This window comes from Polypterus senegalus, chromosome 4, assembly GCF_016835505.1.
Source record: "Polypterus senegalus isolate Bchr_013 chromosome 4, ASM1683550v1, whole genome shotgun sequence".
NCBI classification, from domain to species: Eukaryota; Metazoa; Chordata; class Cladistia; order Polypteriformes; family Polypteridae; genus Polypterus; species Polypterus senegalus.
Window position 1 is genome coordinate 60,553,642 of NC_053157.1, and position 18,453 is coordinate 60,572,094.

The window sequence follows — 18,453 nt, forward strand, 5'->3', positions numbered from 1 at the left end:
CAAATTGTCAAGTATGCTTAATTAAATCAATCAATGGTCAATGGTAGGACTACAGTCCACTGCAGGGCCAACTCACACCTACATACACTTTTACTTTGTACACAGAGCCAGTTTTTCCTTGCCAATTAACCTAACCTGAATATCTTTTAGAATATGGGAGCAAGTTGTAGTACATGGAAAAGATAATAATTTACTCCCATAAAAATAAAATACATCTACTACATTTAGCCCAAGTGAGTCTGTATAAACAGGTTTTGATTTTCATAAACTAACAAAGAAGTAACTGTCTTGTTTTACCATCAGCATACTTGGAAAGCTATCATCTCTATAATGTTTTATCTGTATGGCTATTTAAGTTCCCGGCAAGGCAGTCATTGTGTTCTCTCTGCCAACTTTTATTCCCTGGATTACTGGCTGACCAGTGTCTTACAAACCCCATTGTGAGGAAATCATATTTTGAGGTTGGAGATTACATCTAGAAAAGTGCATCTTCTGGGTGAAAGTGCCTTGTGATGGTTCCTGGGCACATTGAATTTGACATCTCCAAGTAGATATTCTAATCTTCTTCTATATTGTGTAGTTTTACTACTGCCTTTTTGGTAGCTCTTTTGTAGAGGATGTTGGTATTTTTTTCAGGGAAGGAGAAGAAACACTCTTCATTTAAAAACAGTAACTCAGGATATGATGGCTTTCTGGCTACATAAACCTCTCCCATTCACTTGGATTTTATTTCTGTAACTAACATAGAACTCACTGACAGTGGCAATGCTGTAGAGAGGAAAAAAAAATACATTATATATATTGCAAAACACAATGTCTAATATGAAAATATACATTATCAATCTAAAACTTTAGAAGACAAGCTGTTAAACTATAGAGAAACATTGGCTGGTTTATCATGTAGTTAAGGGCATGTAAAAATGATCCATGGGATTACCCTAGAAATGCAAAAATCAATATCTTTCTCATTTTACAGAATGGGTGGCACGGTGGTGCAGTGGTAGCACTGCTGCCTCGCAGTTAGAAGACCTGGGTTCGCTTCCTGGGTCCTCCCTGCGTGGAGTTTGCATGTTCTCCTCGTGTCTGCGTGGGTTTCCTCCGGGCGCTCCGGTTTCCTCCCACACTCCAAAGACATGCAGGTTAGGTGGATTGGTGATTCTAAATTGGCCCTAGTGTGTGTTTGTGTGTGTGTCCTGCGGTGGGTTGGCACCCTGCTCAAGATTGGTTCCTGCCTTGTGCCCTGTGTTGGCTGGGATTGGCTCCAGCAGACCCCCGTGACCCTGTATTCAGATTCAGCGGGTTGGAAAATGGATGGATTTTACAGAATTCTTTTAAACCTTTATGAATTTTAATTTTATATTTATATCAAATCCAGTTTCCACAAGATGCATTATGACATAGCATTTTCAAGAAAACATTTCTGAAGTTAATGCCTGTGCAGCTAGATTGCAAATTGCTTATATAGAAATAATGGCTTTATAATCTGGCTAGATATTTTCAGAAAGCTGCTTAAATTTATAATTGGCTGATAGAACCCTTTAAAAGAAAGCTGTTATGGTACAGATAAACAAGGGTCAAGGATCATTTCATTATCCAAAATGCTCAATTTCAAATTTCTATATTTCTATAAATACAAAAAAAAGTTAGTTATCGTGTTCACAAAATAAAAAGATCTCACTGTTTACTGTCATTGTATTACAGGTATCCACAAGACTACTTATTTGTAAGATTTCAGGCAGGAATAGTTTTAGCTGCCCACCCCAAATGCTTCTCTTTTTTAGTGCCGCACCATAACAACAGTGGCTGTGGGTCATCTGTTACCGAAGAAAGATTCACTGATCTTGACTTTGCTGATGATGCTGTGATCTTCGTGGAGTCAGTAGAGGCTCTGATGTGGGCTCTCGAGTGACTGAGCAAGAAGTCTGTGTCTGGGCTTGCGAGTGTCCTGGATAAAAACCAAGATCCAGGCCTTTAATGACCTCTTAGGCACAACCATCAGCAGTGAGTCTGTCGGTGGAGAAAGTGTCAGCCTTGTTGAGAGGTTTACTTACCCTGGCAATGACATTCACGTCTCTCGTGACTCTTCCTATGAAGTCAGTAGACAGATTAGGAGAGCATGAGGGGTCATGAGGTCACTGAAAAGGGGTGTGTGGCACTCCCAATATCTATGCAAAAGGCCAAAAGTCTTTAGAGTCCTGGTGCTTCCTGTCTTGCTGTATGGTTGTGAGACATGGACGCTGTCCAGTGACCTGAAATGTAGACTGGACTCCTTCGGTACTGTGTCTCTTCGGAGAATCCTTGGGTACCACTAGTTTGACTTTCTGTCGAATGAGCAGTTGCTCACGGAATCTTAAATGAGGGATTTTACCTGCATTGTGAGGAAGCATCAGTTATGGCACTATGGCCATGTGGCACGATTCCCAGAGTGTGATCTGGCACACAGGATCCTCGTGGTTGAAGACCGGATGTAGCTGGATCAGGCCAAGGGGACACCCACGTAACACCTGGCTGCGGCAGATAGATAGTCATTTCCGGAGGGTGGGACTGGACCATGAGTCTGCCTGGGGGTTTGCCATCCAGGATTCTGAGCCATTCGTCGTGTGGGGGGTGCAGCAATGCACTTTACCAGCACATGCCCCACAACCTGACCTGACCATAACAAATAGTGGCAGAGTGAAAAGCTAGTGGTCCTTCTGAAAATATATGCTTTCACTCTGTAGTGGATTAACCTCCTAAAACAGGATTTCAGAAAGCTTTTTCCTGCATATTCACTTCACACCATCCATAGGTGAACGAATTATATAGTCATCCTTCCCAGTCTCACCCATTCAGTTGTTTAAAAAGTTCATTATTCTGCACTCATTCTGCCTAAGTGCATGCAGATCATAGTTATAAAGTCCATGATGATCACTTGTTACTTCATCCGAGTTTGCAGATGCTTCAAAGTAACTGATGTGTGTTATTTGTTTGTGGCCTTGAATAACATTATAGCTTTTATGGGTTGGATTTTGATTTTTGGTTCTTAAATAGAATTTGACTTTTTAGATATTTCTTCTTCGGGTCGCTTCCATTATTATTTTCTCTTTACTGGCAAACTATAACACTACCATGGTTATTTTTAAAGGTATACTAGCAGTAGTACTTGGGGCTGTCCAAGATGGAAAAAGCACAGATGCGGTCACTAAATAAAATATGCATGGTAAATGTTTTTGTTCCCAAGCCAAAATTTCACTAATTAAACCCCAACTTTGCATACCTGTGCCAAGTCCCAAAGGTGTCAAAGAGACACTTAATAAGTGCGGGTGCAGTCAAATTACAGAGCAAAACATAGCCCAGATTATAAATAGAGGTGATATGGAAAAGTAGGTGGAGATAGGTTCAGCAGTGTGGATTTGCTTGTACAAACATACATTCAGGTTTATATATTCCAATTTTAGAGTCATGGAAAGCTGTTGTATTCTCAGCATGATTGATCCTAAGACAAGGAATGAGAGAACTTAACAAGCCTTGATCTATGCATAATGAGTGCAGAGAACTGTACAGTACCATCTGTAGATATGTCATGGCTAGTGGACTATGCAAAATAAGCAGGATGATATACCATAGGAAGTTTATTAAAAAAAAGAAAAAAACCTTACGTGTTAATAGTTTAATTAACTGATGAATCTGAAGGCAGTATGTCCACAAAACCTCTTGATAGAGTTAATAGGAGGAGTATCAAGAAGCAGAATAGAGGGAACAAAACACCAAACCTTGTGTATACTTCTCCCATAAACAAAGTATTTGTAAACATTCAAATCTAATTGAAAATGCCTAATGCAGTCACTTTGCAGTCTGATAGATGCCTGGTGTCACATTTCTCGTGAAAGCTTTCTGACTGTAAGCCTTAAACTGCTTTCATTTCAAGTTTATGAGATAAATTAGAATTAGTATCACAGATCAAACAAACTTGAGCTTGACACATCTGAGTAGGGGAAAAGACAGCTGTGTGTGTTAATTTGGGAATTTGTTTGACTTTTTGGTGCAAGACAAATATTTCTATAAACAGAATGTTCGTATTTTAATCATGATACAGTACTTTATGTTCCTAATTATTCTTAATGCTGCCAAGAAGCACAAGCACTCTTACAGTAATGACCAGGCTGAGATCACGTCTCATGGATGAATTGCCCATTTACATGAGAGATCCTGGAAAGTACAGGTTGGCAGGAGCCTGAAAGAATATTCAGTGATCGTTAGATGGTGCATAGTGGCTGAAGAGAGCATGCTTTGTGCCAAGGGAGTTTGCAGGTTCATATAGTTGGGCTTCCTGGTGAGGTTGCTGTGTTTGAGACAATTTCACATACAATGTGCTATAGCCCAGGACAGTGGTTTTCATTCCCAGTCCTGGGACCTTTCTAACTGCAGGTTTATGTTGCAAACTATCAGAATCAGTAAGTTGTTTTTGCCTGTATTTGACCTCATTGTTTAATAAACTGGACTTTTTATCTTCTCTTAGTCTGCATTTGGAAAAGAGCAGTAGTGCAATATTCTTATTGTAATGTTGGCACAGAGTGCCAGGGGGTTATTGCTCTTTTAAGTAGCTTGCTGGATGGAATTCATTTGTGACTTTGCAGGCTTGCCATTTATCTAGGCTCCCCTGCAGCTGACACTGTAGCTGCTCATTCACATGATGGAATACCAGCTCATAGTGGTGGCGACTCATCCCCTGGCTGATGCTTCATGTCAGCACCATTACATAGCCTTACCTTCAAAGCTGCTGACTCCAGCAACCACTTCCATTTTCTTGCAAGGAAACAAAAAATCTTTGAAATGGCATGGTGGTCTTCATTTCCATAGCAGGTGACAAAGACTCATCAGAAGTTTTTGCTTCATTGTCAGACAGCCCGCAGCAGGGAAGTTGAGTGCTGCCCTGCTATATGATGTATCAGAGGTGTTCAACATCACATTTCTGTGTGGTGATCTGTCGATTTTATGTGGGTAGGTGAACCTCTTTATATGTATCAGCAGATGTGTCTCTTGGCTGTCCTTCAGTCCCTTCACTGAACTGATGCTGCAAACAGCATTCAAGGTCAGCTTAGAGACCCTCAACGGCTGCACTATAACACATCAACAATCTGCCAGCACCCTTTGTGTGCAGTGAACAATCAGTCCTACTTCACACTGCTTGCCTGGTTCAGTGGCAACTCAACCTACCATACTTTTTCCCAGGTTCAAAAGCCAAAGTTCCTCTGGTGACTACACACCCGGGTCTAAGAACCTTTGCAGATGGAAAAGTGGTAGTGGGGCTTCAGAGGTAATGGTCTTTCAGCTGTCTACCTCCCTGCAATGATGCTGAAAATTCCAGAACCCAGACCTCAGTATCTACTGTAGACTCTCCAGCAATTTCTCAGATGAGCCCAGAAAGTCCATTTTAGGTTTACATGGAATTACATGCTTTGCTAAGTTGGAATGTAGGTCTTCTGTTTGTCCTGCTTCTGACACAAATGTAGTGCCACATAGATTTTTGGCCTTTACATAGCTTTTTTGGGTGGCTCACAGTCCTTAGAAAAGCAGCTCGGTGTTGCCACAGTGGATGGAATTCATATGTGTCTTTGTTGGCTTGCTGTTTTTCTAGGCTCCCCTGCCGCTAACCTTAGCAGTAGTACCTGGGGCATTTACATGATGTAATGCCAGCTCATAGTGCTGGTAATTAAACCCCAGTTTGATGTACCTCGTCAGCACCGTTGCAATAATCATAGAAAATGTAGAAATCTTTACATTTTTCAGATATTTTTAAGTTCTTATTCCTTTTTTGCCAGTTTTATATTAATTCACCAATTCCTGTGGAATTTTCTTCCTTAATTGTAACCTAATGATGACAATTATAAAGGCATGGAGTTGACATCATAAATTTCAAAACCGTGTTTACTAAATTTAAATGGAATATAGCAAGCAATTATGTGTACTACATTGAGATAATCTGGTGTTTTTTTCTCTTGGTTTTCAAGATTTTCATCATCTTCATGATTTTCATTCCAATTTTCCAGGTGTTCTAATTAATTTACTGTAAGCTTTTATATCCTAATGATAAAGCTACTAGATCTGACAATCAAGCATCCTTTCAGCCTTTGCCCAGATGTTTACTCCTATTCTAATTTATAGTTTTAAAATTGCACTCTGTTTGTGATACCATTTGGAACTAAATCCTGCAGCCATATTGATCCATCACGATATGGATTGGAAATCACTGGACTAGGAGGTGGACAGGCACGAAAAGGTTGGCATACAGTTTCATTCATATACAATTAATCACCTTATTTAAGTTAGATTCTCAAAAAAATACATTTAGAATAGCTCCTGTCTGTAAGCATAGTTAAACAAAATCATTGAAATAATCTTATCTTTTTAAAATTAAGCGTTGAATATAATGCATGGTTTTAGCACTTCTAATTCACAGCTTCACATGCCTGATTCATAGATAGGAATATATTTCTTATGTACTTTTAAAGTCGACATGAGTGTTTTCTGGGTGCCCCAAATTCCACCTATATGTTAGTTTAATATTGATTCCCGAATGAATGTGCCATGTGATGGACTGACACCCTACCCACAGTTAATGCCATTCTTGCACCGGATTCTGCTTAGTTAGGCACAGAAAACTCAGTGACCCTGTATGATGTGGACAGATACAAATACTGATAGTGTGAAGGCAATATTTTGAAAAACAGAAAAAACATTTCTAAGGTATTTCATTTGACTTTAATATTTTATCCTACACAATTACCCTTGTTTTTGTACAAATGCAGAAAACACAAAGGCATTTGACAGCTGCGAAGTGTGAAAAGTGATAGCCTTTTCAAAATGATGTCATCTTCAACAATTTAGTAGTCTAAATACACAATCCACCCAGTTATGAATTTCATTTCGTAAAAAAGGTTTTGTAAAAAGATACAAATGTAGTACACTGAACATGTAAAATAAACCGAAGTTGCCATGGTGGCATACCTACCTCTTCTCTTAAGCAATTGTCTTATGACAAGCTTTTATTTTCCTTTGTCTGGATTTGACAAAAATGAATACCAATTAACTTAAAGAATTTTTTCAAATACAGTACTTCTAATGACTGTTACTTTTCATTACAACACTATTTAAATGCTAATTAGATTGGGCATGAAAAATAATCATAATTACTTTTATGACTTTTGAAGGACTTCACAGAACTTGTGTCGACATTTGAGTTGTTAAAGAGGGCACAACCCATTCCTCCAGACAAATACTGCAGATGAGAAACATTCAAGTGGGCCTGGGTTCAGATACTGGTTTGAGCATTTTCCATGTACGGTTTGCATATTCTACGTGTTTATGTATGTACTGTCCTCCTTGTTTTCTTCCCACATCTCCAAATATGTACAGGTAAACACAATTGGTGTGGTGAACCAGCATTTTGTGGATCTGGAATATATAGTACCATATCATCTGCATATAGTAATATTTTCTGCTTAAGTCCTTCTCTGATAATCCCCTTCATCTCATAAACATTTCGAAAGTGAACTACCAGTGGCTCAATGGTGATTGCAAATAGCAGTTGTGACAGGGAGCATCCTTGTCTAGTACTACATTCTAGTTTGAAGTAGTCTGAAATAATGTTGTTAATACAAACTGAAGCTTTTGGGTTGATATACAGTAGTTTCATCCATGTACATATGTTTGAACCAAACACAAATTTTTTTCAATGTAGTGAAAGGGTAGTCCCATTCAACCATATCAAATGCTATCTCTGAATCCAGTGATAATAATTTCCCTGGGGTGTTAGCCTTTTTGGGTGAATATATTGCATTTAACATGCATTGAAGATTGGAAGCTAAGTGTCTGCCTTTAATAAATCCAGTTTGGTCTTGTAATATTATCAAAGGAAACACTTTCTCAATCCTTCTAACTAGAACTTTGGAGAGCATCTTAACATCATTATTCAGGAGTGAGATTGGTCTGTATGATGCACAGTTTAATAAGACCTTATTTTTCTTAGGAAAGATGGTAATTAATGCTTGGTGAAAAGTTTGAGGTAGATGTCTCTGGCATCTGTAAATGTTGCTAATAAAAGGGGAGCTAACTTAATTGAACATTTTTTATAAAACTCTGCAGGGCAGTCATCAGGGCCTGCTGCTTTCCCACTCTGAAGTGAATTTATAATATCTAGTAATTCTGAGAGTGCCAGAAGTTTATCTAATTCATCTGCATTGAGAGTATCTAGTTGTGGTATCTGTAATGCATCCAAAAATGCATTAGATTGTGTCTTGTCTTCTTTAAACTGAGTAGAATATAAAGACTTATAGTAGTCTCTAAATGTGTGCATTATATTTTTATGGTCAATGATTTTGTCTTCATCTACAGTATGTGGGTAATTACTGGTATTGCATTGTAAACTTCCTGCTTGTGTATTTGTTGAGCTAAGATCTTAATAGCCTTCTCTCCAAGTTCATAGTAATAGTGTTGTGTCTTAAAAATGAGTTCTTTTGTTGTATGTGTTATTCAAGATCCACAAACACCATTATCCTGGGGAATCTGGTAAGGACTTCAATGGATGGATAGAAGTGCAGTAGACACAGGAAAACACATTTTCAGTAGCTGAGAGTTTTAGACATGGATGGTGATAACTTGGTTGTATCCATTGAAATGAGTTACGCAATATGTAGTTAAGTGGCTGATTTTTAAGGGCATAGTGTTGTTGCCTCATTTTAACTATGACCTGTTACTGGGACCTGACAGAATGAAACCTCACACAGCCAGGGGAGATTATCAAATGCAAATGTCCTGGACCCAGGCAGATGAGGTCTGTCTGTCTGGGTCTAGGGCCTGTTTGCATTTGAAGTTCTCTCCTGGCTGTGTAAGTTTTTTTGCAGGTACTCCATTTTGCTTCCACATCTCAAAGATGTGTAAGTTTAGTTAGCTGGTAATTCAAAAGTGGGCCAGTGTGTGATATTTTTGGGATTTACAATGATTACTGTTCTTATTTTTAGATTGCACAATGCATTCTTAATCATCAAAATAAAGGTTGATTATGGAAGCAACCTCCAAGATGATAACCTTCTATGATCCATCCCAGTTAAATGATGTAAAATGAGCATGGGTGAGAAAACATAGCAATCCACATGGTGGCCAGTTAGCCTCAGTCATTCTTTGTTAGCTGGCCCAATCGCAATTAAATGTCAATGGACTTTGTATAGTCATGATTTCTTTATGCTTATCATTAAACTTGCTCTAATTTGCTATTTAAAGTCATGTATGTGGTTATTTATGTAAATGTTTTACTGCCTGCATATATATGAGCATGGCAGGGTGGTGCAGCAGTCAGTGCCAAAAAGATCCAACATCCTGAGTTTGAATCCCATGCCTGGTCACTGTCCATATGGAGTTTGATTGTACACCCTGAGTCAGTATATATTTTTTTCTGGGTATTCTAACTTTCCTCCTATATTTCCAAACATGTGAAGGAAAGGTTAACTGTTGATTCAAAATTGTGATTTTGGGTGTGTTTGGTGCCTTGCCTTGTGCTGCTGGGATAGAATTTGGCCTACTGTGACCCTGAGCAGGTTTAAGAATGAAGTGTTGTGTTATATTATACACTATAACTGTAAACATGTGCAAGTAGTTGGCACCTGTACTCACTGAAGACTGCTGTACATACAAACATTTTATTGAATACTAGCTACACTTCCATCCATCCATCCATCCTCTTCCGCTTATCTGAGGTCGGGTCGAGGGGGCAGCAGCTTGAGCAGAGATGCCCAGATGTCCTCTCCCTGGCCACTTCTTCTAGTTCTTCTGGGGGAATCCCGAGGCGTTCCCAGGCCAGCCGGGAGACATAGTCCCTCCAGCGTGTCCTGGGTCTTCCCTGGGGCTTCCTTCCGGTTGGACGTGCCCGGAACACTTCACCAGGGAGGTGTCCAGGTGGCATCCTGATCAGATGCCCGAGCCACCTCATCTGACTTCTCTCCATGTGGAGGAGCAGCGGCTCTACTCTGAGCCCCTCCCGGATGACTGAGCTTCTCACCCTATCTTTAAGGAAAAGCCCAGACTCCCTGCAGAGTAAACTCATTTCAGCCGCTTGTATTCACGATCTCGTTCTTTCGGTCACTACCCATAGCTCATGACCATAGGTGAGGTAGGAACATAGATTGACTGGTAAATTGAGAGCTTTGTCTTACGGCTTAGCTCCTTTTTCACCACGACAGACCGATGCAGAGCCCGCATTACTGCGGACACCGCACCAATCTGCCTGTCAATCTCACGCTCCATTCTTCCCTTACTCGTGAACAAGACCCTGAGATACTTGAACTCCTCCACTTGGGGCAGGATCTTGCTCCCAACCCTAGCTACACTTACCTGTCAATAAATTTATTTGATAATACACTATGTATGACTACTTCCTTATTAGACTAATCAACATATAACTAACATAAATGACACCAGAATCTACTGTTACCATATCCCCTACCCTATTTCTGTTCTACTTGTACCTCTATTGGATGCCTCTATACACTATTTGTATCACTGTCACTCTCCTTACCAGCTATCATCACCTTCAAGTTTTTCTTCTCTTGCTTCTTGATAGAGCCACATAAAGTATAGCCGGCCGGTTGAAAGAGGTATATGCCCACCTTTTCTAACATCTGACCCTGATCCTTATCTCCATATCTCTCTCAATCACTTTTCTGTAAAGGCTTTTTGTCAGACTCTGTCATTTTGAGGCACCTTGCTCACCTTCTCTCTGCTTTTTGACTGTCACTAATGGTAGACAGGCCCCCATTACACACTGTGAAAACTTGTGAATAGGCTACTTGTTTGATGGCAACTTGAGTTGTTCCTTGTTAAAATATAGCAACCCAATATCATTCAGTAAGGTATTCTCTTTGTTGTCACTGAAATGTTTAATTTTATGTCCCTTTTTGGAAAAATTAAAAAATGTTGTCACAATAGGAAATGAACCTTGCACTTCTAAAGTATCACACTATCATCACTACTACTGAGCAATTTAAGCCAATATGTTAAATTAGATTGCTCAGAGGGCCCAGACACATATACACACACACACACACACACACACACACATACAAACACACACACAAACACACAGTAGTGTTTTATTATATTGTAAAGGAAATAAGGAACAATTACTGCCTCAAAGGCCTGTTCAGTCAGATCAAGGATGAAAGCATGATAGACAACCCCAGAGTCAAAGAGCTCCACCTACAACAAGAACAGTCATTCCTGGATGATAGGCAATATTTAAATATGAATGAGCTTGTTAACTAAATGTAAAATACCAAAATGAATCTGGTTTTTCAGAATGCCACCCTTAATAAACCCAGAATCACAGTTTAGCTTTATGTGAGACCTATGATTTTTGAAACAATAGAAATATTAACAGGACTGAGGTGTGGACCTTCCACTCCATGTAAAATCCATTTGTCATGGTTCTTAATGTTCTTCATTGCCACACAGGGACAGATCACAGTTTTCTGAACGTGTGTCTTGCAGGGAGTTTTGAAGAATAAGAACTGTTCATTTCATTCAATCCTGACTTTGTTGGTAGTGTTTTCATGAAATTGCTGCACGAGATGTAGAGGCAGGATGGGGGGATTTGTAGAGTGTGTTGGCTGTAGAAGGTGTGAGGACGTTCAAGTAAATTAAAAATAAAAATGAACTGAGAAACTCCATCTGATTCTGATTGCTGACTAAAAATAAGCAGAGTGCCTTCACCTGAGTCTGACTAGCTGAAGATTGTATGTGAAAAGACTCCCTCGGTAATTCTGGCTGTTGGTAAACCCTGCAGTGAAAGAAGAAGGAGGGGGTGGGAGAGGGAGGGAGACAGAAAGAGAGAGAGAGAGAGAGAGAGAGAGAGAGAGAAAGAGGCTGTCCTTTTTGTCTTGAAGACAGTACAGCCCTCCCCTGTGCAGCAGCAACAGCAGCAGGCGGCTCCTTGCTACTAGTCAGCCTGCTTGTTTGATATGCATGAGCACTGCTGCTCTACAAGAGGGGAGGCAGCCTTCTGGAGGGTGATCATCAGATGTCGGAGGTCATATATTGAACTTGTGGGGGGTTGGGAGGGGGGGTAAGACACCACTTGTACTTCTCGTACCTGAAGAGAGGATCGGCTCCTGGCTACCATCATGATGGGAAACTGAGGGAACAGACCGAAGCAACTCTTTTCACAAACTGGGTTCACACATGCACACTTATTTGTTTTTGACGGAAGTGGGATTTAAAAAAACTAAGCAACAACAACAACAACACACAGAAACAGAAGGGGGGTCATGAATCAGCCGGATGCACCCCGGCCTTTGAACTGGACCATTCGGAAGCTGTGCCATGCGGCTTTTCTCCCATCGGTCCGACTCCTTAAGGTATAGCCAAAGTGTTTGCTTTCAGTTACTGTGGATTGGATTGTCAGTTCTGGCACGGGGTCTGTCTGGCGAGCTTTCATTCTAATTTGGGAAGGACAAGAAACTTCAGTGTCTGGAGGGATCTTGGAGTCCCATTTGTGACTTGGGTCAGTCCCAGTGGTTTGGCTGCTCAGAAGTGTCCTGGCAGGCTGGGAAAGGACTATTCACTTCCATACAGGAGAAGTGACTTGGCTGCTGTTGCTTGGCTAACCTGTGCCCGCCTTGTGGGTTTTGCCGTACTGCTTGCTTTGGTTGGAGCTGATAGGCTAGCTGCTCTTTGGCACATATGAAGGGGTCCCCCGTGTTAGCTGTGTTACCGGTATTTTCCTCAGCATGCCGTGCTACTGGTCTTGCTGCCAAAATGGGGTTAATTAGCTTGTACATCGTTGTGTGCAACTTGTCTTAAAGACACTTGGATTGCAGTTTATGTGTGTGCTTTTCAGTTTAACAATTTGAATGCTGGGAGAGACCTAGAGAAAGCTTTGTAAGAAATAAAGAGAAGTGCAAAAGAATTTCATTAGAGAGAATGCTGATGATTCCCGTTCACTATCAAGGAGTTGTCAGAATGCGTTTAACAAAGCTAAATAAATAGACTGCCTTGTCCCTGGAGGCTTTAAGAGAAGATTCTTAAACAAACTGGTTTTGGATTTCATGACCCTACAGTGCAGCGTCCCACTGCCTGAAACGGTCACAGCAGAGAGAAGGGATTTCTTATATTATATGCTAACCAGAAAAAGGGATTATTCTGTGTAATGCCTGGCAGATAATAAATTTACGAGTGCAGGAACCTTGGGGAAGCCCATGCTGCTGAAGATGTGCCGCTGAATGTTCTTGTTGGATTACACAGGAGATGTTGCAGTTTCAGCTTAACCCCTTATGCTCGTAGCCTGGGTTTCAAATTGTAAAGAAGCACAAAGTTGCCCATCTAGTAGCTATTTATGCAGCAACATCTGGATTGTGAATTGAGAAAATGTGTGTAATTGATTCATTATTATTATTATTATTATTATTTTGCTCTTGCTGTCAAAAAATAAGACAATGATGCATATGATAAAAATGTATTAAGAGAGGACACCCAATGAATGATAATTATTGTGGCAATAAGGTGACACTGCTCTTCAAATAACAAATCAACACTGAGGTGCCAAGCAGCTTTTGTATGTGTGTGTATGTATTCATTTGTACAGTGAATTCTTAAAGAAATATGCTGGCCATGTTAAAGCTAATGCTTTACATGTGAGGCCTCTATTCCTAGCAACATCTTAATGCATATATCTAAAGGCTTTCCGCTGGGTTGTTCTATAACAGAAATCAGATTTTTTTTTCTCCCCAAGCAAGTAATTTTTCCACCATTGCACTAACGTGATTATGTTAAGTATGTTTTCTCCTGCACTTCCCCCAAGCTGTGGAAGAAATAACCTTAAACCAAGACAGGATAAGCTTTAGAGGCCAAACAGAATAACAAGGTGGAGATAAAACAATAAAATGAAACAAAAAATAAACATATCTTTTGCCATCACATTGAGAAATCAACAGAATCAATTCATTTGTTTCACAAAGTTCAACGCCTGATTAATGCTTTGTTCTATTTGCTGTTTGCAGTGAGGATAATTTGGCAAAAAAAAAATTTCATATGTTCATTTGTTTTCTGAACCTGCTTTATGCAATTTATTAGTGTTGGGAGTTGGAGCCCTACCATTAGTATTGTGCATAATGAAGGGATGAATCCTTCATGGGACACTATGACATTACTGGACATACAGTACATACTGTAGACATAACTCATTAATATAGACCCAAAATCAAAATGTTACTTAACCTGCCTTGCACATCTCTGGAATATATCAAATTTCCCAGAGAATTTTTTTTCGAATTACTGGTCTGTCTTAGTCTACTTTTCAATGAATGAGTCTCAACAATTCCTGATTCGACCTCATTTTATCAAAAGACTAATTCACGAACACACCGATATTTCCTCATACCGGGCTGATTTAAAGTGGTAAAGTGACCTAACCTGCACATTTTTAAGATGTGACAAACCTACATATCTAATCCACTTTATGAATCCAATTAATCACAATTTTTAGCATGGTGGGGTGCAGGAGCCAATTCCAGAATATCAGAGGAGGACAGCAACCCAACCTGAACAGGGTGAAAGTCCATCACAAGAAACAGTTACTCAGATTGGGACAAAACTGAGTCACCAACTAATCTAATATTCACTGTCATTTGACAGACACAGTACCTGGAGAAAAGGGAAGAACATGCAATATTCACACTGACAGTGAATTATCAAGGAAATGAACTTTAGTATTTTTAACTATGAAAATGCAGCACTTACCCCTTTTTTCACTTTGCTACAAACAATTCATTTTATAAAGCCATGAGGTTTCAGAAGCAGAATTGGGTCAAAAGCTGGAACAGGTTCTGCACCAGATACCAGTTCACTTTTCTGCATATTCACTCATAGTGGGAACAATCTGAGTTTCGAATCTGCAAAATGCATATTTCTGGGGTGTGAGATTACTCAGCCATGAGGAGAATGTCCGAAATCTACACAGACAGTAAACAAATTAAGAATTGAAATTGTGTTTTCCACAATTGTAATATGTTTATTGATCCAAAATAAATATTAAACAAGATGTAATTTCAGCATTTTGTACAATGCATAGAGCCCCTTATAAAAATCGATTCATCAAATTGCTAGATGTTGTTTATTTATTTATTTAAACCCTTACCTATTAGAGAATCTCAGGGACTAGAAAAATATGACATTTTGAACATCACTAAAGTGTATCTCCAGAAAAACAAAATACAGCATATGCATTAAATGTTAAACTACTTATTGAGTATGAGTAACAACTCCCCTCGTCTTTATTTTGTGGGCACCTACTACCCATGCTAGATTATTCTTTAGCTTGTGGTGCTAAGACTACTGTATTTTGTTTTGTTTTATTTGTGTGTGTTATATGGTTTATTAAATGAAGTACACTGTCCATTGCTGAATGAGTGTAAAGTTACCAGTCAAAGATTTTCATTGGTTTTTATGGGCACCACTCTCCATTAATCCCTGCTTACCTGCCCCCCAAACCTCATCTCATCACCAGCCTAAAAGAATATGCCGTACAATTCACCAACCCCTGCAGTCAATTCTCATGCTTTTTCAAAGTGGCCCCCAAAAGCATCTCTGCAAATTGGCTACATGTAATGAGGCATTAATCCAGTTAGCCAGGGGGTTAAACTGATCTCTTTAATCAATGCTTGCTGTTCAGCTTCAGAACCCTGCTGTTATATTTTTTCTGTTTAGTTTCTTCCTAAGCTTTTCACGTAAATCATTTATTTTTAGGCCCCTAAATAACCCTAAATACCTATACCCCAAAGACATCAATTCCAGTTTTTCTTTTAGCTTTCCTTTATGCCTAAAGATAGACCTTGAATGGCTCTACTGACTGAAACAATTTTTGATTGTGCAGAACAGAGAGCCAGACCTTAAAATTAACAAGGTGAAATAACCCAACTTCCCCACATTTTGTTTTTAAAAAGTTTGATTTAATTTGATATCAAATGGCTTTCAAACCACCTTTTAGGCCATTTTACATTCTACATGCTGAATGGTAGAATGTTAGACCTTTCAAGTGTTATTAACTTATCAAAGAAGACAATAAAGACATTCAGAGAGTTTCTTAATCATGTACTGAAGATTGAATTGCAGTGTCCATGAGGCATCCTTCAGTAACACCTTGATTTAAGATTGGTGTGCGAAACAGAGTCGGCTTAGTGGCTTTTCTGAATACTTGCTAATCATTTAGACAACTGGGTTATGTTTCATTGGTAAACGTTTGATTTATTAGGTTTGTAAAATCATGTTGAAGTAGTTTATGCCTTTAGCTCTTAAACTGGTCTTCTGACCCCTGTTAGATTAGATACACTTTATTGTTCTGTTTTGTAGTAGTTGGTAGAATATTATGCTTGACATGCTACCACTTTCAATTAATACCTGATATTTTTTGTAAATGATCATTTTTACCTTTGCACAAGTTGATTCTATAGTGTTTCATATATAATAAAATGTGTGACAATTGCTATTCATACAGCAACACTGTGCAGTGTATTAATACATTAGGTAGTCAAAACAATGGAAAAGCTTGCTTAAGGTTCCCCTAATGAATTCATAGTGTGGTAGCGCAGAGTTCTGGTCTGATTCCCTCAAGGGGGCACCTTCTCTGTGGAGTTTGTATGGTTCCTTCTTATTTTTGTGACTGGGGACTGCAGGTTTCTTTTATTGTCAAAACACACATGCTGTCACCTTCATTGTTGATTCCAAATTGGCCTCGAGGATGACAGTGTAAGATGTGTGGTGTGTGCCATGGACTGACCACATCTGGCTGGAGCCTCATGTCAGCAGGACAGATTCTGGTTCCTTGTCAACTCTCTGTATATTGATCAAAGCAAGATGGTATAATGGATGGATGCATAATAAGTACTACAGGATTATAATAATATTAAGTAAAAGCCAACATAATGGAAGAGTGGTTAGCACTGCTGCTTTACAGATTTAAAATCCTGGATATGATTCCAAGCCCGGGCACTTTCCTTGCAAGGCAAGGATTAAGTAATTCTGTTTTTTAATTTTGGTATTCTGTCAATGACATACCTACTGTTCTTTAACCATAAATAATGTGACAGAGAGAGTACAAGAAGATGTGAGAAAGAGAACATGGGGTGAACGTCAACAGGGCACACACTATTGATTGAAAAAGCCCAATACATAAAATCAGAAACCAAGTCAAAACTAAAAAAAAAAAAATACTTAAAAATTCCTGACTCCCTAAAAGGATTTTAAAATAATTAGATCAAAAAGAAGCTTCTGTCATGAAATTTTTCTTAGCATAAAAGATCCACACATTATTCAAAATTCACACTGATCATCAAACCCCAGCTAGAAACAAACAGGGCAAATGTAAAATCTTTAAAAATAAAATGATTTATTATCAGCAAAAAATGCTTGGAAACAGTAAAGCTCTGAAGCGCACTAAAGGTGCAAACAGGAGTTTGGAAAGACAAAGTCAGACCAAGGCACAGAAAACTCAAAAATACAAATCCAGAAGGCAAGTCAAGAACAGAGTATATGGTCAAAAATTCACAAAAAGTATAGACGGGAGAAACTTGCCAATGTCAGTGCATTCTATGAACTGCAAGGAACTGTGTGTTTTCCTCAGCCTTCATGGGGCTAAGAGCAGTCTCTTGACAGTGATGGGGCAGGTGGCTGGCCACAAAATGCCTGGCACATGGATAAAGATGCATGGACATAAAGAAGCTAAATAATCAATAATGTTAACATAAAAAATGAACAAAACAGTCACAAAGCCCTGGCTAAACTGTAATGGTTGTTTTAGAAATTCCAGATACTTGGACACAGAGGGTAGCAGGCTGTTGTCTTTTACAGGTGGAGAGTGATGACATAATACATCTGTGTCAGATGACCAATAACGGGCATAGCATGCAGAGAATAAGGCCACAGCCATTTACAAATACCCAAAAAATTTTGCTCACAGTCTAAATCATGAATACAAAATGGCATTATGGAAACATCACAAAGATGACGATAAAAAATTACAAACTTCTCAAAACGAAATATCTGTTTCTCTTACTCTCATGTCTTTAGGGATCATATGCTTTGTGTTTATGTGTGTCTGATGTCACAGGAGTGTGGTCACATGGACATGTCAGCCATCTTTAAAACAGTGAGCAGTGTGCCTCTAAAGGACTTTTCTTCATGGGGAACCAGTGTTAAGCATAACTTGAGGTAACTTGAAGATATGCTCCTTGAACAATTTTGTTTGTTTTGAGGTTTTCTTTTGTTTTGCTCTTTTGCACTATTAAGCCTATTATTGTTGCTAATAGAACACATGTCACACGATCAGGCCACATAAATAAATAACATAAATATCATTAACAGTAACTATTGGCTTCTAATTATAATTGTGCTGAAAACCAGTGTTGTGCATGAACTAGTTCAAAAGAGTGC

The 18,453-nt window shown here is 39.1% G+C and overlaps 1 protein-coding gene across 3 annotated transcripts in view; it reads left to right on the forward strand.

Annotated features, from left to right (window-relative positions):
• The window catches only part of LOC120527383 (transient receptor potential cation channel subfamily M member 3-like), an 881,963-nt gene that overhangs the window by 416,762 nt on the left and 446,748 nt on the right, over window positions 1-18,453 (forward strand). For 2 of the 3 annotated variants that reach the window (XM_039750734.1, XM_039750736.1), the window contains exon 1: window positions 12,101-12,386. The exons of the other annotated variant lie outside the window; for it this stretch is intronic. In XM_039750734.1, the coding sequence (XP_039606668.1) occupies window positions 12,297-12,386 (90 nt within the window). In that variant the 5' untranslated portion in view covers window positions 12,101-12,296. Of the gene's footprint in view, window positions 1-12,100; window positions 12,387-18,453 lie in introns of those variants that run through there. 3 annotated transcript variants of the gene reach the window in all.